The sequence below is a fragment of the Gigantopelta aegis genome, chromosome 13, assembly GCF_016097555.1.
Source record: "Gigantopelta aegis isolate Gae_Host chromosome 13, Gae_host_genome, whole genome shotgun sequence".
NCBI lineage: Eukaryota > Metazoa > Mollusca > Gastropoda > Neomphalida > Peltospiridae > Gigantopelta > Gigantopelta aegis.
The window spans coordinates 38,748,413-38,771,710 of NC_054711.1; the positions used below are offsets into that span (position 1 = coordinate 38,748,413).

The 23,298-nt window shown below is 36.4% G+C and overlaps 1 protein-coding gene across 1 annotated transcript in view; it reads left to right on the forward strand.

Annotated features, from left to right (window-relative positions):
- Positions 1-775: 775 nt before the first annotated feature.
- LOC121387804 (ADAM 17-like protease) overlaps positions 776-23,298 on the forward strand; it is a 42,874-nt gene continuing 20,351 nt past the window's right edge. Inside the window, exons 1-11 of the mRNA XM_041519016.1 lie at positions 776-912; positions 2,542-2,677; positions 4,125-4,258; positions 6,705-6,793; positions 9,124-9,245; positions 10,008-10,087; positions 12,866-12,990; positions 14,157-14,246; positions 15,794-15,889; positions 18,866-19,004; positions 22,436-22,519. Of these exons, the coding sequence (XP_041374950.1) occupies positions 852-912; positions 2,542-2,677; positions 4,125-4,258; positions 6,705-6,793; positions 9,124-9,245; positions 10,008-10,087; positions 12,866-12,990; positions 14,157-14,246; positions 15,794-15,889; positions 18,866-19,004; positions 22,436-22,519 (1,156 nt within the window). The 5' untranslated portion in view covers positions 776-851. The remainder of the gene's footprint in view (positions 913-2,541; positions 2,678-4,124; positions 4,259-6,704; positions 6,794-9,123; positions 9,246-10,007; positions 10,088-12,865; positions 12,991-14,156; positions 14,247-15,793; positions 15,890-18,865; positions 19,005-22,435; positions 22,520-23,298) is intronic.

The window sequence follows — 23,298 nt, forward strand, 5'->3', positions numbered from 1 at the left end:
GGTATTGACTCCAGATGACCTTGACCTTGGTGGTGTGTCCTATCACTTACTCACAATGGACTAGAGTGAATTGTGAACAATCCTGCAACATTTGGTAATTATCGGACTCGCCATTCAATAATTAAATCAATTCTCCAAATGTTACCACAATGTGGTTTTGCGTTTCTTCTTTTGAAGAGTATATATTTTGGAACTTAGCGCGTGACTAGTTAGCGCGAGTCTGTAGAGCTGAATATCTGTCCAAATGTCCGTCTAGCCCTCTGCAGTCAGAGTACTCGAGCTAGAACTTAGTATGCCGAGAGTAGCTCGTTATTGGGACCTAGTTAGTTTTGGGATGTCGCCATAGGTTGCCCATAGGGGCCCTTATAAAGGTCGTCTTGTTTGCATATAAAGTAGAACTCTTTTGTATTTTCCAAATTACTTCTCCTTTTCTTATCACGTCAACGAAAACTTTATGGACCATAAACCCCCAAAATAAAGTAAACGAACAAAGAAGGAAAAAACTACCAAAAAAATAATAAAACCAAAATCCCCCCCACCCCCCCAAAAAAACCCCCATAAAAACAAAATACAAAACACATACACATACACACAAACAGCAAAAAAGATTAGAAAAAAGAAAAAAGAAAGAAAAAAACCCCTAAGAAAACAGCATCAGTATAATCAGAAACAACGGAGGATCAAAATGTTCCGAATGTGAGCGATTATCTTCGTAATCGACCGAGTTGAGAAGCCGAATATAGCCGAATGCTAATTGGCGTTCACGGCAACGAAAGACAAGAAACATTCTACCGACATGAGATAAAGCATTTGTGTGAAAACTGTGTGATCCATATTGACAAATAATAACGATGATTAAGTTGATATGCATCGTTACCATTTTGTGTGGACCGTGTTTCAAGATGACATCAGGTTTGTAGTCAAGTAACACGGGCACCTGGCGCGCCTGTTGTTATGTAGTGGTAATATATCTGATTTCGTGGTTTACTTTATTTCGTTTTCGTGTATTGACTATCATAATTTCAGTGTTTTCAGTTGTTGCTGCTGTTGACAGATTTGAGCTAATCCCACTCTTTAAATATTATAAAATAGAATGTGATTATTGTATTGAATTCCATGAATTTGTCCTTTTTTTTTAGTGATAATGCAGGGCTTATAATATAGATTTTTTTAATTTAATCCACTAGCCTACTAACCATGGGATCAGTGATTTAAAACATTTAGGCCTACTAGCCACAATTAAAAATTCACTAGCCCTACATTACTTTACTTTAAGTTAATATAATTTGGAAGGAGTTCGACCTGTACCACTCTATTAAATATCAAGGCTCTAAAGTCTAACCCTAACTCTAAAACTAACGGTTCGAACTCACCTACAATTTTACTAAATAATAGTAATAATCAGATATGTTACATGTCACTGACTTTTTGCAAAGAATATAGGAACTTTTCGAAAAACAAAGGGACAGACCCTAGTTTCAACACATGAAAATTAACACTAAGTTTAGTTAATCTACAAACCTGTAACATATTTGGATTAAGTTTAAGTTACAATTGATGGAAACATGAGTCTGTGACTTTGAAATGGTGAAATACCCTCTAAAAATAGACTAAAACTCGACTCCATAACTGTTACTTCTCAGACGCACACATGTGCGTTTTTAAAAATATGAGAAATGCATTTTGTGATTTTAAAAACACCAGGATTGCCAAAAACACTTCGAATGTATTGAAATTGATATAATAAACCATAAAATCTAAGTAAAGTATGATTTCAGTTATCCAAAACGGCTATAATAGTCAAAATATGTAACATATTTGGATTAAGTTTAAGTTACAATTGATGGAAACATGAGTCTGTGACTTTGAAATGGTGAAATACCCTCTAAAAATAGACTAAAACTCAACTCCATAACTGTTACTTCTCAGACGCACACATGTGCATTTTTAAAAATATGAGAAATGCATTTTGTGATTTTAAAAACACCAGGATTGCCAAAAACACTTCGAATGTATTGAAACTGATATAATAAACCATAAAATCTTATTAAAGTATGATTTCAGTTATCCAAAACGGCTATAATAGTCAAAATATGCCTTAGTGTTTAAAAACTAGGCTATGTCCCTTTAATACAGTGAAAGCTGTGAGTGAGAAATTTTTTTCGCAGAATTATTCATTAAATATTTTTAAAATTGCAAAATCTCACACTTATTTTCCAACAAATTAAAATAACAACCATTATATATTAGGCCTCAGAAAATGTTCGCTCTAGCCAGTGCACTATGACTGGTATATCAAATGCTGTGGTATGTGTTACCCTGTCTGTGGGATGGTGCATATAAAAGATCCCTTGCTGTTAATCGAAAAGAGTAGCTCATGAAGTGGCAACAGCAGATTTCCTCTCTCAATATCTGTGTGATCCTTAACCATATGTCAGACGCCATATAACCGTAAATAAAATGTGTTGAGTGCGTTGTTAAATAAAACATTTCCTTCTTCCTTCCTGAAAATGTAAACATTCTTTTTATTTCCACTTCCAGCGGATCTCAGCAGCAAGTTGTATTATTATGAGATGATCAGTCCAATCAGTATATACACACGATCGAAACGAAGTATTGACGAAACGGCGGATACCGAGTTATTAACAAAGGAATTTGCGTTTTCTGCCTTTAACAGGTAAGTCAGTGTTCTACGTTGCGACCAAAATGGTCGCCAATGTGACCAAAATGTTGGCGTGGCGACTGACTGAATTTATTATCGTCGCCATCTGGCGACTGACTCCAAAAACGTATTAAATTATTTGTTATGTGTGTTCAGAGTCCAAGCAGCGAAAACAAGTGAAATTTGTTGACATCATTGTGCAGTCGGAACATTTCACTATTTACGAAGTTGTCCGATTGATCACTGTGAATTCCGTATTAATTGTCGGTACAATTCGGAACTCATCGTTGATTTTAGTAATTTGGCGAAAACAATCCAGATACTTACAACACATTCATAAATGATACAAAATGAGTAGTGTCGCACTGGCGAGTAACATTTTAAGATTGGCTAGTAAATTTTGTTTGTCCACTAGCCAAAGAAGAGTAAGTTATAAAACTGAGTGTAGAACACTGTAAGTCAGTTTTATTTTACACTTTTTATTTTGTTTCTTGCAATAATTTAAAAAAAAGAATACTTATTAAATGTGATTGGCTTTGTGTGACCAAAACAAATTGTTAAAAGAACTTTGAGCAAGTGCTCAACTAATCCCAGAGGTCCTAATTTTTCACACACTATCTCAGATCCTTCCCTTACCCAGGGCCGAAACTAGCGGAGGGGGAGGGCAAGCGGGGTAGTTGCCCCCACCCCAATTGTTTTTAACTGGTTATAGATATTTAAGTTTTAAGCATGTAACCTTCCTGAAATGGCTGCAAAATGTTATTTCAGTCTCAAGATTTCAATATTTCCTTTGGGGCATACCCCAGAATCCCTTTGTGTCTTGCGACTTCCTTGCTTATTCGTTCCTAGAATTCATCTGCCCCCCCCCCCCCCCCCCCCCCCAAAAATCCTAGCTATGGTAGTATGGCACTGTTACCCCATCCTGTCTTTATTTCCAGCAAGACTTATTTTTTCTTAAGTTTTCAATTTTTCTTGAGCTTGGTATTTAAAATTAATAATTTAGTAACAGCAGGCCATATTTTACTTCCTATTTTAGGCCATGGTCAATACCTCACTATGTTACTATTTCTAGTTCCAGCCAGTGCTCCACAACTGGTGTAACAAAGGCTGTGGTATGTACTATCCTGTCTATGGTATGGTGCATATAAACGATCCCTTGCTGCTAATCGAAAAGAGTAGCCCATGAAGTGATGACAGCAGGTTTCCTTTCTCAATATCTGTGTGGTCCTTAACCATATATCTGATGCCATATAACCATAAATGAAATGTGTTGAGTGCATCGTTAAATAAAACATTTCCTTCCTTCCTTCCTTCTTCACTATGTCGTTTAAGGTGTTAACTGACATATCTCTTTCAGATCGTTTAAGGTGTTAACTGACATATCTCTTTCAGATCGTTTAAGGTGTTAACTGACATATCTCTTTCAGATCGTTTAAGGTGTTAACTGACATATCTCTTTCAGATCGTTTGTCTGTCATATGCGTACCAGGACTGAAATATTTGCTCCCGGGTTCAACATCACAGTGGTAGAAAAACACGGAGAACACACAATAGCTCATATACAGGAGGGCAACTTTTATTCTGGAAAGGTGGATGGTAAGTTTCCATGTTGCAGGGGATAATATTTTGAAATTTAGGTCACATTGTTTTTGAATACATTGATTTGTAAAAATGTGTGATCAAAGTTTTAATTTTATACTGTAACTTAAGGCCCAAAACACACCGGGTCTGGATTTGGCGAGTATGGTACCAGTCGAAAATGGAACGCACTGTACCAGATATGGTACCAGTCGAAAATGGAACGCACTGTATCAAATGTGACAAAACACACCGCATCTGTGCTAGCGCAAACTACAGATCTGGCAACAGATAGCATAGAACATTCACTATATTTTAACACTGGCAGCTGCACAGTGTTCAAACCGTACTCATTCATTTTTCTTAATAACTGAAAAGGTATATATTAATCAATGCAAAATTCTCATAATTATTCTTGGTATTTGTAGAAGTAAATGTATCTAAAGAGATGAATGTATTAATATACATTGATAACACGTCAAAATACACCAAACATGATGTCAAAATAAACCAGACATGATGTCTAAATACACCAGACATGATGTCAAAATACACCAGACATGATGTCTAAATACACCAGACATGATGTCTAAATACACCAGACATGATGTCAGAATAAACCAGACATGATGTCAAAATACACCAGACATGATGTCTAAATACACCAGATATGATGTCAAAATACACCAGACATGTCTAAATACACCAGACATACACCAGACATGATGTCTAAATACACCAGACATGATGTCAAAATACACCAGACATGATGTCTAAATACACCAGACATGATGTCAAAATACACCAGACATGATGTCTAAATATACCAGACATGATGTCTAAATACACCAGACATGATGTCTAAATAAACCAGACATGATGTCTAAATACACCAGACATACACCAGACATGATGTCTAAATACACCAGACATGATGTCTAAATAAACCAGACATGATGTCTAAATACACCAGACATACACCAGACATGATGTCTAAATACACCAGACATGATGTCTAAATACACCAGACATGATGACTAAATAAACCAAACATGATGTCTAAATACACCAGACATGATGTCTAAATACACCAGACATGATGTCTAAATACACCAGACATGATGTCTTAAATACACCAGACATGATGTCTTTGCCACTCGCCAGACCCAGAACCAGCTTTGGTGTGTTTTAGGTCGAATAGTTCAAGAAATAACTGATTGGTGGTTTATGGGTTTATGTGGATTTACAGAACTTGCATAACTGACACGTGAACTGTACTGTGTACTGGAGGAATGATAAACTGTATTTTCACTACAGGGAGTAGGTTGTAGTATGTACAACCCATGCACTTAATTAAGAAAATGTACACAGCAAACAACATGCCATGGAATAGAAATCGAATATATTCCACAGCAATAAAAGGTGCAGCTGAGAAAGAAAGAAATGTTTTATTTAACGACGCACTCAACACATTTTATTTACGGTTATATGGCGTCAGACATATGGTTGAGAACCACGCAGATATTGAGAGAGGAAACCCGTTGTTGCCACTTCACGGGCTACTCTTTTCGATTAGCAGCAAGGGATCTTTTATATGCACCATCTCACAGACAGGGTAGTACATACCATGGCCTTTGATATACCAGTCATGATGCACTAGCTGGCTAGAACGAGAAATAGCCCAATGGGCCCACCGACAGGGATCGACCCCAGACCGACTGCACATCGTGTGAGCACTTTACCACTGGGCTATGCCCTGCCCCCTATCTAGTGCATGGGTGCAATCACATTTCCCACTCTGAAGAAATGAAAGTGCAATGTTCTGTAAATTAAAATTTAAGTTATAATATGTACAGAGAATAACTAGTTAATGCTGCAAGCCTCTCTACATTGCAACTGATTTGGTCGTATAAGCAACAATGTTTTTTTATTTTGCACCTAAAACATTTAATAAAATATAGAAGTAGGCGCTATCTGGCTCCTAGATAGGAAAGTTAATGTAGAGGGCTGTGACATAGGATATCGGCTTTTTCCTTTGAAGGTAAGAATGGGACATTCCTCGAAGCTCTGCCAAGCTGAATTTCCCATTTGACCCAAACAGGATATAAAGCCGATATCCTACGTCATTAACCAGCTATTATTTTTTATCCTGCAATCTATCAAACATTAAGAGACAAAACAATTATTTCTGATATTTTACCTACATTGTAACGATGAGCTATAGGTCAAATGAACTATTTTATAATTAATGTATCTATGCATGTGATGTCAGTGATGTCACATGAGTGACGTCAAAAGTCATAATCTGCTAGTATACATTTTCTGACTTTGCTTTAATTGGTCATCATAATCGGCCAATAGAAACAGTGGTTGCAGGATAAAATACAAAACATTATAATTTAAATATGACTATAGTAATTTATATTTACAATAATTTGTGCAAATTGTTTTTGTTTTATTACAGGAGAGGAAAGTTCCGAGGTACATGGGTATTTTGAGGGAAGCGTCTTCACTGGAACTGTGACTGTTGCCAAGGAGATCTTTGTTATTGAAGTAAATTTTATGTAGTTTTTGATTGGTTGTAATGTGTCGGTTTGATTACATCGATCTGTCATATGCAAGACTAGGCTAAGTGGCTGTAAGTTCCAAGGGTGGAATATTTAGAGAATACTCAACGAGCTACGAGGAAATTCTGTTTAATCTTGCACAAGTGAATTGATTTTGTCCTTCATCAACATCAACATTAATTCATGAGTGCAAGATAAACGGTATTGCGGAGTTGCAAGTTAGGTATTCTATTTATTACCCATTATCAATCTTTTATCATTTTACAGAAGATTTTCAAACGATTCTGTTATGGAAAACAGGTTTGAAAGTTGAGAACAAGAGACAGCGTTACGTCATAGCTGTGATGTATGTATTGCTTATGACGTAACTTAGTTGTTGACATGGATAAAAAATAGTTACGGTTGTTTGTTGTTGCCTAAAAATTGTGACATCAAAGCCTATAGTGAAGCACTGTTTATGAAGGAAGGAAATGTTTTATTTAACGACACACTCAACACATTTTTTTTATTTTGCGGTTATATGGCGTCAGACATATGGTTAAGGACCACACAGATATTGAGAGAGGAAACCTGCTGTCTCCACTTCATGGGCTACTCTTTTCGATTAGCAGCAAGGGATCTTTTATATGCACCATCTCACAGACATGATAATACATGTCACGGCCATTGATATACCAGTCGTGGTGCACTGGCTGGAACGAAAAATAGCCCAATGGGTCCACTGATGGGGATCGATCCCAGACTGACTGCGCATCGAGCGGGCACTTTACCACTGGGCTACATCCCGCCCCCACTGTTTATGATGTCATAGGGAAGAAATGGGGGGGGGGGGGGCTGTTTCTTTCCCTAGGGAAAGATCATTTTTCGCTCCCCACTTCCGTCTGCTCATATGCGTAATAAAGCTTCATCTGTATGTAGCTTTCGCTCGAGGTCGCCAACTTGGCCGAAGGATCAAATCTCCGTAGTGGACCTATTCTCTGATTGGATTTATTCCTATCCCAACCCGTGCCCCACGACTGGTATATCAAAGACCATGGTATGAACTGTCCTGTCTGTTGGAAAGTGCACGTAAAATATATCTTGTTGCAAATGGGAAAATGTAGCCGGTTTTCTCTAAGACTACAATGTACAGTGAAACTCCTCAAAACTGGACAGCCATGGGACCAGTTTTGAGGGCTATTCGGTTTTTAGAGGTTTCGGTATTGAGGTTGACAACAACAACAACAAAAGGGTTCAAACGTTCAATGCGGTAATCATGAGACATACACGTAGGCTATGAAAAGGATCTCGATCAAATTCATAAGTTAATTTAACTTTGTAACAATCGAGCTCAGAATAAAGGGAGTACATGTGTTTCCTCCAGTCATTTAAAGATCAAAGCTGTTAATTAATCCCTTATTTTGGTATTTGTCGACTGCACATCTGCGTACGCAATCACGTTATCGGCTGAGTGGGTATTTAAAGTATAAGTAATGCAGTAATGATTGATGTTGGTGTGACCGTCCGGTTTTCAAATTTTGACATCCAATAGTCGATGATTAATAAATTAATGTACTATAGTGCATGGTGTCTTTAAAAAAAAAAAACTTTAAAGGGACATTCCTGAGTTTGCTGCAATTTTTAAGATGTTATCGACTAACAGAGACTTTTTAACAGTTGTAATTACATATCAAATATATTTTTCTGCATAAAATATTAGTGGCTGTATAGTAAACATGTTTCTGATCGTTCTGATATTTATACTAGGTTAAATTTCATTTTATTTTCTAAAAACTTTTTTTTCATACGTACCAAATTATTTGAAGACAAAATCCAGTTTGGGCTTCTTACAAATATTAAGATGACCAGAAACACATTGAATATACAGACACTGATATTCTGCACAAGAAAATATATTTAATATGTAAGTTTAATCGTAGAAATAGTCGGAAACATCTTATAATGCAGAAAACTCAGGAATGTCCCTTTAACTTTGATAAAAGTGAAAAAAATTGTCATTTATAGATGACATTTTATTACTTTAACAAATATGTTTACAGAGACCATTTGAAATAGACTGTACTATCATTATACCTGACAGTAGCTTGTGATCACAAATATCAGGTGTGAAAATGCTGATGTAATCAATATTAACTTTTTAAGTAGTTGTAAATTGTATTTAGAATAGTTTCTATCAGAAGGATAATTTTGTATTTATCTGTAAAGAATTACTTGTTGAAGTTTATCGTTCCTGTTATGATAGATAATGCTGAATAAGAATACATTTTAACACTAATAATAATAATCCCATCTATGATTTTAGTTTTGTTGTTTCAGCCAGCGTGGCGACATTTCAGTGCGGACGAGCGTCATGGAATGCTCGATGGGAATATGATCGTGTACCGTAGCAGTGACATGAAGTTAGACTTCAGTCACAAACACCAGTCAGGTGAAAAGAGGTGATTCATTCATTCATTCATTCATTCATTCATTCATTCATTCATTCACCCAAACATCCATCCATTCATCCATCCATCCATCCATCCATCCATCCATCCATCCATCCATCCATCCATCCATCCATCCATCCATCCACCCAAACACATCCTTCCATCCATCCATCCATCCATCCATCCACCCAAACACACCCATCCGTAATCAGCACACCCATCTATCCATCCATCATCCATCCACCCGAATCCATTCACCTATCCAATCAGTCCACCCAAAAATACACATCTATCCATCCATCCAAACCCACCCACCCACCCATCCATCCATTCAAAGACACCCATCCATCCATCAATCCAAATCCATCCATCCTTCCATCTATACTCATTCATCCAACTATCCATCCATCCATTCACCAATCCATCTATCCATCCAAACACACCCATCCATCCATCCATTTATCCACCGAAACACACCCATCCATCCATCCAAATCCTCCAATCCACCCAAATTCATCCATCCACCCACCCAAACCCATCCATCCACCCAAACCTATCCATCTATCAACCATTCACCCATTCATTCATCCATCCATCCATCCACCATCCATCCATCCATCCATCCATCGAAACCCACCCACCCACCCATTCATCCACTGTAATTAAATGTCGTAAGTATGTTGTTAAATAAACCTGTGCTATCTTTCTTGGTAGGATATATGATAGTTATTAGTTTTTTCACTGTTTGTTTGTTTGTTTGTTTGTTTTCAGTGCAAGTTTTTGTGGAGCAGATCATGATGGGCATGTAATTCCAACTGACCACGTAGAACTTTCTCTTCATCAGATACGGGGTAAACATTAGACAAATTTATCACAATATCTATTCCAACTGACCATGTAGAAGTTTCTCTTCATCAGATACGGGGTAAACATTAGACAAATGTATCACAGTATCTATTCCAACTGACCACATAGAACTTTCTCATCAGATACGGGGTAAACATTAGACAAATTTATCACAATATCTATTCCAACTGACCACTTAGAACTTTCTCTTCATCAGATACGGGGTAAACATTAGACAAATTTATCACAATATCTATTCCAACTGACCACATAGAACTTTCTCATCAGATACGGGGTAAACATTAGACAAATTTATCACAATATCTATTCCAACTGACCACTTAGAACTTTCTCTTCATCAGATACGGGGTAAACATTAGACAAATTTATCACAATATCTATTCCAACTGACCACGTAGAACTTTCTCTTCATCAGATACGGGGTAAACATTAGACAAATTTATCACAATATCTATTCCAACTGACCACGTAGAACTTTCTCTTCATCAGATACGGGGTAAACATTAGACAAATTTATCACAGTATCTATTCCAACTGACCACATAGAACTTTCTCATCAGATACGGGGTAAACATTAGACAAATTTATCACAATATCTATTCCAACTGACCACATAGAACTTTCTCATCAGATACGGGGTAAACATTAGACAAATTTATCACAATATCTATTCCAACTGACCACTTAGAACTTTCTCTTCATCAGATACAGGGTAAACATTAGACAAATTTATCACAATATCTATTCCAACTGACCACGTAGAACTTTCTCTTCATCAGATACGGGGTAAACATTAGACAAATTTATCACAGTATCTATTCCAACTGACCACGTAGAAGTTTCTCTTCATCAGATACGGGGTAAACATTAGACAAATTTATCACAATATCTATTCCAACTGACCACGTAGAACTTTCTCTTCAGATACGGGGTAAACATTAGACAAATTTATCACAGTATCTATTCCAACTGACCACGTATAACTTTCTCTTCAGATACGGGGTAAACATTAGACAAATTTATCACAATATCTATTCCAACTGCCCACGTAGAACTTTCTCTTCATCAGATACGGGGTAAACATTAGACAAATTTATCACAATATCTATTCCAACTGACCACATAGAACTTTCTCTTCAGATACGGGGTAAACATTAGACAAATTTATCACAATATCTATTCCAACTGACCACGTAGAACTTTCTCTTCAGATACGGGGTAAACATTAGACAAATTTATCACAATATCTATTCCAACTGACCACGTAGAACTTTCTCTTCAGATACGGGGTAAACATTAGACAAATTTATCATAATAGCTTATTATTTTTGAAAGTAGGAGACAAAGTGTGAATGGGCTACAGGATTTCAAATTTCATGCATGGGAAACACTTTTCGGTTCCATGCCTTGTGATCATGGGAACCCATCAGAAACTGTATTATATTCAGGGGTGCAGAAATGAAAAATATTTAACTAGCCTGCCAGACCAGAACCAACTACAAGTCCGCCAATCTATAGAACAATACATTATTAATAATATTATAATATTATACAGTGTCTTCACTTCAAACTGAATATATAGATATAGTGAAATTTTTTTATTAAAGGGACATTCCTGAGTTTGCTGCATTGTAAGATGTTTCTGACTAATAAAATATTTCTACGATTAAACTTTCATATTAAATATATTTTCTGGTTTAGAATATCAGTGTCTGTATATTCAATGTGTTTCTGGTTGTCTTAATATTTGTAAGAAGCCCAAACTGGATTTTATCTTCAAATAATTTTGTACGTACGAAATTTTTTTATTTTAGGAAATAAAATTAAATTTAACCTAGTACAAGTATTAGAACTATCAGAAAGACATTCAATATACAGCCACTAATATTTTATGCAGAAAAATATATTTGATATGTAATTACAATCGTTAAAAAGTCTCTGTTAGTCGATAAAATCTTAAACATTGCAGCAAACTCAGGAATGTTCCTTTAATAGCACTTGGTAAGTAATCAACATATCACGTGTCATACGAAATCAAAAAGACAGATCGCATTGCATTATTTAACGCGTCCGTCAGAAATTTTACTTGCATTTGGCGAGCAGGCGAGTACTTTCTGCAACCCTGATATTATTTTTGTTAAATAGTCGTACTCTATATAATATACCGGTCTCAATGGCATCATGGTTAGGCCATCGGTCTACAGGCTGGTAGGTACTGGGTTCGGATCCCAGTCGAGGCATGGGATTTTTAATTCAGATACCGACTCCAAACCCTGAGTGAGTGCTCCGCAAGGCTCAATGTGTAGGTGTAAGCCACTTGCACCGACCAGTGATCCATAACTGGTTCAACAAAGGCCATGGTTTGTGCTATCCTGCCTGTGGGAAGCGCAAATAAAAGATCCCTTGCTGCTAATCGGAAAGAGTAGCCCATGTAGTGGCGACAGCGGGTTTCCTCTCAAAATCTGTGTGGTCCTTAACCATATGTCTGACGCCATATAACCGTACATAAAATGTGTTGAGTGCGTTGTTAAATAAAACATTTCTTTTTTCTCTATATAATACTTATGGGGAACAAAATTTCGGTTCTGTGATTTTACCAACACAGTACCAGAAACAATCAGTTTTTACTAATGGCAAAATGTAGAGGGTTTCCTATTAGACTGTTTTATGTCCGAATTATCACATGTTTGACACCCAGTAGCGGATGATTGATAAATCAATTTGCTCCAGTTGTCATTAAACAAAACAATATTTTGTTTTAGATTCACTTCATCGTCAGAAACGACAGACTCCAAACGCAAACACGTGTCAACTGGTGATAGTAGCGGACTACAAGTTCTATGAAGGGATGGGAAACAGTGATATTTATACAACTGCGTCATACATGGCGAGTTCATATTTTCTTTTTCTTTTCTTTTTTCTTTTTCAGTTTCAGTTTCAATTTCAGTTTCAGTTTCAGTTTCAGTTTCTTTCAATTTCAACTTCAATTTCAGTTTCAATTTCAATTTCTTTTCAACTTCAATTTCAGTTTCAATTTCTTTTCAATTTCAATTTCTTTTCAATTTCAATTTCAATTTCAATTTCATTTCATTTCATTTCATTTTCAATTTCAATTTCGTTTTCGTTTTCGTTGGATTCAATTTTAATTAACTTTAATTTTAATTTTAAATTAAATTTTTTGTTTTAAGCTACTTGATCCTAGCTCTTTCAACATTGTGTTGTAATATATTACATTTTAGACACCATGATTATTATTTTGAGATTATAGTACTTTTTTCACATTTTAGTCATGTGAAATGTATTTCTGTGTGGATAATCAGCAGTAAATTGATGTGATGCTTCATGCTAATTCAAAATTCTAATTTATATAATTTACAATTATTTTGCTATGAGGTACTGTTTTTCATTTTGATTTTCGATATGCCAAAAACTTTGAATACATGGATTTTTGTAATTTATTTTTAATAAAATTCTAGTGATATTTGAGTTTGCAACTTTTAAATTTTAGAATATGACGGTTCACCATGTAGCTTATTTACGGTTTCTTGTGAATTTAAATAGAGAATAAGTAGTTAATGATGTCAGATATCAGCTTTATCCTGTGAAAGTAAGAATGGGAATTTCTCATTCAGCCTGACAGGATAAAGCCGATATCCTACATCATAAACTAGTTATTATGATGACCTAGAGGTCAAATGAAAATTTTGTAATATACATGTAGCTATGCATGTGACTGCTAGTATACAGGATATGTTCATAATCGGCCAACAGAAGTGATGGTTGGAGGATAAATGTATGTAACAGACACACGCACAGAAAATCTGTTCACATGAAATTCTGTGCAGGGAACATTTTGTTTGAACATTTTTATTAACTATAATTGATGATCAGTTGAAAATTGAGTAGCAACTACTATTTACAGTTATATAATTGTGTATAGTGATCTCTGAAATGTGTGTAGTGAGTCGCAATGTGAAACGTATTGAATATAAAATGTTCCCTGCTGTGTTGATTGAGAACATGCACCTTTAATTGATTATGTGTTATTTTTAGGCTGGGATAATAGAACGGGTTGACGCTATTTACAGACGGACTGTATGGAACTCAGCAGGACTCACCGGGTTAGGGTTTCAGATCCAACAAGTGAGTAAATTAATATACAGTCCGACCTCGTTACTACGACATTTACACATCCGACCACAAATTGTCGGGAACGAACGTACATCAATGTTATTCTGTTCATTACACTGGAATTCACACCTTCCGACACAGACAGAGCAAATTAGGAACAAACGTGCACCTCTTTACTACGACATTACATAATCACAGATGTGCCATAGTACGTTGGCAGTACACACAGCCATTTGGCATCCTTGATCTTGTCGCGAGCCGATAGTGTCACTTGATGTCTGAGTTACCGATGTTGGCTAACTCTATAGACGTGTATTGCTTTTGAACATATGCCTTTCGTCATTCAATTAAAGGATTAACTTTGAACAATCAAGTCTACTAGTTTTATGACACTTTGTAAACGAAGTAGGTACATTTACCAATCGATTAGATTGACTGTGAATGCGCTTTTATTAATAATAAATATACTTAGTATTTAACGATGGTCTGTGATCCATCTCCGCTGGTGGAACCATTGGGCTATTTCTCATTCCAGCCAGTGCACCACAACTGGTATATTAAATGCTTTGGTATGTGTTATCCTGTCTGTAGGATGGTGCATATAAATGATCACTTGCTACTATTGACACCCAATAGCCGATGATTAATAAATTGATGTAACGACAATTTCAATATAATAACAAAGTGACCCAGGGACAAATGTAGTCGTCGTAACGAGGTCTGACTGTATTACAATGCGTTTACATACATGTAAATACATCTCTGTTCAGTTAAGGGGCACGACGTAGCCTAATGCACGGTTGGTATGGCATCGATTCCCTGTCATTGGGCCCATTGGGCTACTTCTCGTTCCAGCAAATGCATCACGACTAATATATCAAAGGCTATGGTATGTGCTACCCTGTCTCTGGCATGGTGCATTTAAAAGATCCCTTAATTGCTACTAATGGAAAAATGTAGCGGGTTTCTTCTCTAAGACTATATGTCAAAATTAGCAAATGTTTGACATCCAATAGCCGATGATTGTTTTGTTTAACGACACCACTGGAGCACATTGATTAAATAATCATCAGCTATTGGATGTCAAACATTTGGTAATTCCAACACATAGTCATTAGATGAAACCCGCTACATTTGTATCTTTTATATGGACTTTCCCACAGACAGGACAGCATATACCACAGCCTTTGATATACCAGTCGTGAACATCAAGAGAGATCAAAAGTGTTCTCTCCACCAGTCCTACAACGTAAAGCTTATTTTTTAATGTCTTATGTATGCAGACCTTGCTGAAGATTTGTGATGCTAATCACTTACTTGGATTTCATTAAATTGTAAGGTCGCTAATATATGCAGTGAAATGCCTCTAAACCGAACACCCTCAGGACCAGTAAAAATGTCCGTTATTAAGAGGTATCCGGGGGTTTTCAAAAAGGAATGTGAAAAATGTCCGGTTTGCAGAGGGTCTGGTTTTGAGAGGTTTCACTGTGCTATGCTTTACAGTATATTCTGAAGACATTTGCTGATTTGGGTTTTTAAAATTATTTTCATATTCACAGATGATCATCAACAAGTTTCCCACCGTACCAACAGGTGGCAGTGTGCATTACAACATGGCACCCACTACTCCGTGGACACCGGCAGCATTACTAGAGGTAGTCTGTCTGTCTGTCTGTCTGTCTGTATGTACAATGTATGTACAATGTGTGTGTGTGTATGTATGTACAATGTATGTATGTATGTACAATGTATGTGTGTGTGTATGTGTATGTGTGTGTGTGTGTGTTTGTGTATGTGCATTTGTGTATGTGTGTATGTGTGTGTGTGTGTGTGTGTGTGTGGTGTGTGTGTGTGTGTGTGTGTGTGTGTGTGTGTGTGTGTGTGTGTGTGTATGTACGTATGTCTGTACCTTACAGCAGGTTTATTACACTGTTGGAGGACATACCCATGTGATATTTTTCATCTCTTGCAATGTGAAATACATCTTTTGAGAGGTCATAACCATGTTTCTGTCTGTCTATATGTTAATTTGCAGTCATATCCGTGGTATGTCTGTCTGTCTGTCTGTCTTATTCCATTCCTAATGGCCATAGTTTAAAATGCATCAATTGTATTAAAACGGACATTCCTTTCCTTTCCTAATATTCAAAATATAAAATGTTCTGAGGTGATCGACATTAAACAAACATTCCTTTCCTTTCCTAATAGCCATAGTTTAAAATGTGCTGAGGTGTCGTATAAATTCCTTTCATAGTTCAAAATGTGCTGAGGTGTCATTAAACAAACATTCCTTTCCTGATAGCCATAGTTTAAAATGTGCTGAGGTGTCGTATAAATTCCTTTCATAACAACCATAGTTCAAAATGTGCTGAGGTGTCATTAAACAAACATTCCTTTCCTGATAGCCATAGTTTAAAATGTGCTGAGGTGTCGTATAAATTCCTTTCATAACAACCATAGTTCAAAATGTGCTGAGGTGTCATTAAACAAACATTCCTTTCCTGATAGCCATAGTTTAAAATGTGCTGAGGTGTCGTATAAATTCCTTTCATAACAACCATAGTTCAAAATGTGCTGAGGTGTCATTAAACAAACATTCCTTTCCTGATAGCCATAGTTTAAAATGTGCTGAGGTGTCGTATAAATTCCTTTCATAGTTCAAAATGTGCTGAGGTGTCATTAAACAAACATTCCTTTCCTGATAGCCATAGTTTAAAATGTGCTGAGGTGTCGTATAAATTCCTTTCATAGTTCAAAATGTGCTGAGGTGTCATTAAACAAACATTCCTTTCCTGATAGCCATAGTTTAAAATGTGCTGAGGTGTCATATAAATTCCTTTCATAGTTCAAAATGTGCTGAGGTGTCATTAAACAAACATTCCTTTCCTGATAGCCATAGTTTAAAATGTGCTGAGGTGTCGTATAAATTCCTTTCATAGTTCAAAATGTGCTGAGGTGTCATTAAACAAACATTCCTTTCCTGATAGCCATAGTTTAAAATGTGCTGAGGTGTCGTATAAATTCCTTTCATAGTTCAAAATGTGCTGAGGTGTCATTAAACAAACATTCCTTTCCTGATAGCCATAGTTCAAAATGTGCTGAGGTGTCGTATAAATTCCTTTCATAGTTCAAAATGTGCTGAGGTGTCATTAAACAAACATTCCTTTCCTGATAGACATAGTTTAAAATGTGCTGAGGTGTCGTATAAATTCCTTTCATAACAACCATAGTTCAAAATGTGCTGAGGTGTCATTAAACAAACATTCCTTTCCTGATAGCCATAGTTTAAAATGTGCTGAGGTGTCGTATAAATTCCTTTCATAACAACCATAGTTTAAAATGTGCTGAGGTGTCATTAAACAAACATTCCTTTCCTGATAGCCATAGTCATTAAACAAACATTCCTTTCCTTTAGTTTAAAATGTGCTGAGGTGTCGTATAAATTCCTTTCATAACAACCATAGTTCAAAATGTGCTGAGGTGTCATTAAACAAACATTCCTTTCCTGATAGCCATAGTTTAAAATGTGCTGAGGTGTCGTATAAATTCCTTTCATAACAACCATAGTTCAAAATGTGCTGAGGTGTCATTAAACAAACATTCCTTTCCTGATAGCCATAGTTTAAAATGTGCTGAGGTGTCATTAAACAAACATTCCTTTCCTGATAGCCATAGTTCAAAATGTGCTGAGGTGTCATTAAACAAACATTCCTTTCCTGATAGCCATAGTTTAAAATGTGCTGAGGTGTCGTATAAATTCCTTTCATAACAACCATAGTTCAAAATGTGCTGAGGTGTCATTAAACAAACATTCCTTTCCTGATAGCCATAGTTTAAACAACATTTGCTGAGCCATAGTTCAAAATGTGCGTATAAATTCCTTTCATAACAACCATAGTTCAAAATGTGCTGAGGTGTCATTAAACAAACATTCCTTTCCTGATAGCCATAGTTTAAAATGTGCTGAGGTGTCGTATAAATTCCTTTCATAACAACCATAGTTCAAAATGTGCTGAGGTGTCATTAAACAAACATTCCTTTCCTGATAGCCATGGTTTAAAATGTGCTGAGGTGTCATTAAACAAACATTCCTTTCCTGATAGCCATAGTTTAAAATGTGCTGAGGTGTCATTAAACAAACATTCCTTTCCTGATAGCCATAGTTTAAAATGTGCTGAGGTGTCATTAAACAAACATTCCTTTCCTGATAGCCATAGTTTAAAATGTGCTGAGGTGTCATTAAACAAACATTCCTTTCCTGATAGCCATAGTTCAAAATGTGCTGAGGTGTCATTAAACAAACATTCCTTTCCTGATAGCCATAGTTTAAAATGTGCTGAGGTGTCATTAAACAAACATTCCTTTCCTGATAGCCATAGTTTAAAATGTGCTGAGGTGTCATTAAACAAACATTCCTTTCCTGATAGCCATAGTTTAAAATGTGCTGAGGTGTCATTAAACAAACATTCCTTTCCTGATAGCCATAGTTTAAAATGTGCTGAGGTGTCATTAAACAAACATTCCTTTCCTGATAGCCATAGTTTAAAATGTGCTGAGGTGTTTCGTTTCCCTGGACTTAGACCTTTATTACTGTTGTTAAACTTACATTCCTTTCCTTTCCTTATTCTCAGGCCTTCAGCACGGAGACCTACTTCAACTCATTCTGTCTGGCTCACCTGTTCACGCACCAGGCGTTCTCAGGCAACGTCCTTGGCCTCGCTTACATCGCCTCCAAGAACACCGGTGCTGCAGGGGGCATTTGTTCTGCAAGTAAGTATACAACCCCTAAAGGTGCACTCACACCAAATCATGCAGATATCATACCAAAAACCACAACGGAAACCACCCTTAATTCAGTCAATGAGCAGTTTCAGTGGTAATTCAGATGTTAGTTTTTCGTACAGTTGTTTTGTATGAACAGTTCAGTAAATAACATACAGAGCAATTTGCTTAGCAGTGACTGTACACAGCAAATTGCTGGGGGGTTTTCAGATTCAGTGTGAACAGGCCTTTATGCAAGGTAAAAGTAAAAATGTCAGACTGCCCCAATCTATGACATTGTTCAACTGGTTTATGGTTGTACATCTTGAAAACCTTTCATTTTCTAAGGTCGAGGACAGTTACTTTTTGGACCTTTGTCTGGGCTTTGTACACAGTAAATAAAACATATCAGGGATCTGAATTCTCCTCTAACCAGCTGTCTTCCTCTCATGGAACATTGCATTTCCTCGCATTTTAATTGTCCTTTCCTCCAAAATGTGTCAGATATGGCATAGATTTTAACCTAGGATTTCAAGAATTTCCGGGACCTATCTAGATTTCCTCTTTTTTTCAGTTCACCAATTCCCACCTCTTAGATATTCAAGGGTAATTTTTTGATATGATATAATATATATTATTTGACAAAAGGTACTTTTTATTTCTTTCCTCTTTTAAAACTTAAAATTAATATTTTGTCCAAAATTATGAAAAATAAAAAATACTGACTGTAAACACCATTGTCTGCTTGTTATAGAAATTTGACAGCGGTCAAGGTTAGTAGACCAGTTTTTATTTTAATGTGGCGAAGCATTGTAATAATATAGCTAATTTTGAATTTGAATGGCATTAGTATTCCAATGACGTCACTTTGCATTTCCTTCAAATAATCATAAACTGGGTACATGACGTTTCCGTTTCAAGAATGCTTGAAAAATTTCAATGCAAAATTGCTATTGAATTTTTTTTGCTTGAACATTACTATGCACCTGAATTTGTTTGAAGAAAATCTTGTGATTAAAAAAGTTGTACATTTTACGAAATATGAATTTCGAGTGAAATTACAGAAAGATATGCTATATTTATCAGGGGTGGAATTCAGCTGTTTTCCTCTCATGGAACATTGCGTTTTCTCGGATTTTAATGGTCCTTTCCTCCAAATTATGTCAGATGGCACAGATTTTAACCTAGGATTTCAAGAATTTCCGGGACCCCTCTAGATTTCGTCTTTTTTACAGTTCACCAATTCCCACCCCTGATTTATTGTGTACGAAGCAAAAGCAAGGGTGTGGAAAGTGACTTTCGTCAACCTTAACTGTTTTTTACCAGTTCCAACCAGAGCTCCACAACTGGTATATCAAAGGCCATGGTATGTTCTGTCATATCTTGGGGCTTGGTTCATTGCATTGAACCTCCTTGGTAGGCCCATTTTTTTAATAGGATTTTTTTTTTTTTCTCATCCAAACCAGTCGCCCACATCAGATACATATAGAATATCAGGTTATTACGTTATGATATTGTGGTTATTTGGTGAGGTTTACATAACAGTGTAACAGGCAAGCTTTAGTGAGCCACATAACCACGATATCAAAATATAATAACATGATATATTTTTTTATCATACAACCCCTTTCAAGCTATATTTTTGTAATAAGTTTCAGTCAAAAGCCATATAGAAACTTTTAGTATTATTGTGTAGAAACTACTACAGGAAGTCGGATAATAGCAGGTGCCCAAAAGCATCTTGGGAATGGCATAGCCAGCCAAAAGGTTATGTGTTTTCAAATTTTAAATAAAATACTTTGCTTACCCTGTATATTTCAGTCTGTTGTGCCACAACATTACAATTTTTGTACCTTTTTCTTTCAAAATAAACTCCAAGTTTATGTGTGACGTGAAAATCTACATCACTGCCTGCTAGTGACTTCGATGTCAGATACTGTTCCATTTGTAAACATTCTTTGCAGGAAACTACTTGCTTTTTTGTTTCAAATTTTTAATTCAAAACACTGGCTATATTTCCGAATGGGAGCAAATAATGGAGAATTGAAAAATAAGAGGTAGTTTGATGTTACGGGAAGTGTAATTAATGCTATATTTATTTTATGTGCACAACTCCTTTCCTAGTGATATTGTAACACATAGCAACGAAAAGGGTATCATGCTAGCAATGGAGGTGTTATCAGGCAGTGACACATAGCAACGACAAGGTTATCATGCTAGCAAAGGAGGTGTTATCAGGCAGTGACACATAGCAACGACAAGGTTATCATGCTAGCAACAGAGGTGTTATAAGGCAGTGACACATAGCAATGACAAGGTTATCATGCTAGCAACGGAGGTGTTATCAGGCAGTGACACATAGCAATGACAAGGTTATCATGCTAGCAACGGAGGTGTTATCAGGCAGTGACACATAGCAACGAGAAGGTTATCATGCTAGCAACAGAGGTGTTATAAGGCAGTGACACATAGCAACGACAAGGTTATCATGCTAGCAACGGAGGTGTTATCAGGCAGTGACACATAGCAACGACAAGGTTATCATGCTAGCAACGGAGGTGTTATAAGGCAGTGACACATAGCAACGACAAGGTTATCATGCTAGCAACGGAGGTGTTATAAGGCAGTGACACATAGCAACGACAAGGTTATCATGCTAGCAACGGAGGTGTTATCAGGCAGTGACACATAGCAACGACAAGGTTATCATGCTAGCAACGGAGGTGTTATCAGGCAGTGACACATAGCAACGACAAGGTTATCATGCTAGCAACGGAGGTGTTATAAGGCAGTGACACATAGCAACGACAAGGTTATCATGCTAGCAACGGAGGTGTTATCAGGCAGTGACACATAGCTCGACCTTAGCAGTAGCCCCAGGATATTTTGGTTACTAATATATTGCTCGGGCTACCAGACATCTAAATCAGTAGTCCGTCGGGCTACTAGATTTTTTTTTTGCACATCCCGTTACTCTGCAAAAATAAATGATGTTGCTTTTTTCTCACTTTTTTTAATTTATTAAAATTATTGGGCTACCAATTTTACTGAGGACTACCAGATTTTATAACCTAGTAGCCCAGTGGGCTCCCACTGAAAAACGATAACGGTCAAGGCCTGGACTTACATGACAACACTTTGAGTTATCAGGTAGGGGTTATCAGGTCACAGGAAGTATATGTATATGGTTGCATGATAAATGTGTAATTATATCAAAGACCGTCTTGTCTGTAAAAGTGCATATAAAAGATTCCTTGCTGCTAATGGCAAACATAAGCAGATTTACTCTGAAGAATATATGTACATGTATATATTAGAATTATGAAATGTTTCACATTCAATCGGTGATAATTAATTAATCTATGTGCTCTAGTGGTGTCATTTCATTAAAGTAAACAAACTAACTTTATTTTACTAATACATCTGATTCGCTGTTTCAGATTCAAACACTGGCTGGAGCAGTTCGATGAATTACGAGGGACAAACGGTTCTTACACAACAGGCAGATTTGGTTACTGCTCACGGTGTGTATAATATATTCAGTATCTCACAGATGATACTTAACAGGTGTGTATAATATATTTAACAGGCAGATTTGATTACTGCTCACGGTGTGTATAATATATTCAGTATCTCACAGATGATACTTAACAGGCAGATTTGATTACTGCTCACGGTGTGTATAATATATTCAGTATCTCACAGATGATACTTAACAGGCAGATTTGATTACTGCTCACGGTGTGTATAATATATTCAGTATCTCACAGATGATACTTAACAGGCAGATTTGGTTACTGCTCACGGTGTGTATAATATATTCAGTATCTCACAGATGATACTTAACAGGCAGATTTGGTTACTGCTCACGGTGTGTATAATATATTCAGTATCTCACAGATGATACTTAACAGGCAGATTTGGTTACTGCTCACGGTGTGTATAATATATTCAGTATCTCACAGATGATACTTAACAGGCAGATTTGGTTACTGCTCACGGTGTGTATAATATATTCAGTATCTCACAGATGATACTTAACAGGCAGATTTGGTTGCTCACGGTGTGTATAATATATTCAGTATCTCACTGCTCACGGTGTGTATAATAGTATTCAGATATACTTCACAGATGATGATACTTAACAGGCAGATTTGGTTACTGCTCACGGTGTGTATAATATATTCAGTATCTCACAGATGATACTTAACAGGCAGATTTGGTTACTGCTCACGGTGTGTATAATATATTCAGTATCTCACAGATGATACTTAACAGGCAGATTTGATTACTGCTCACGGTG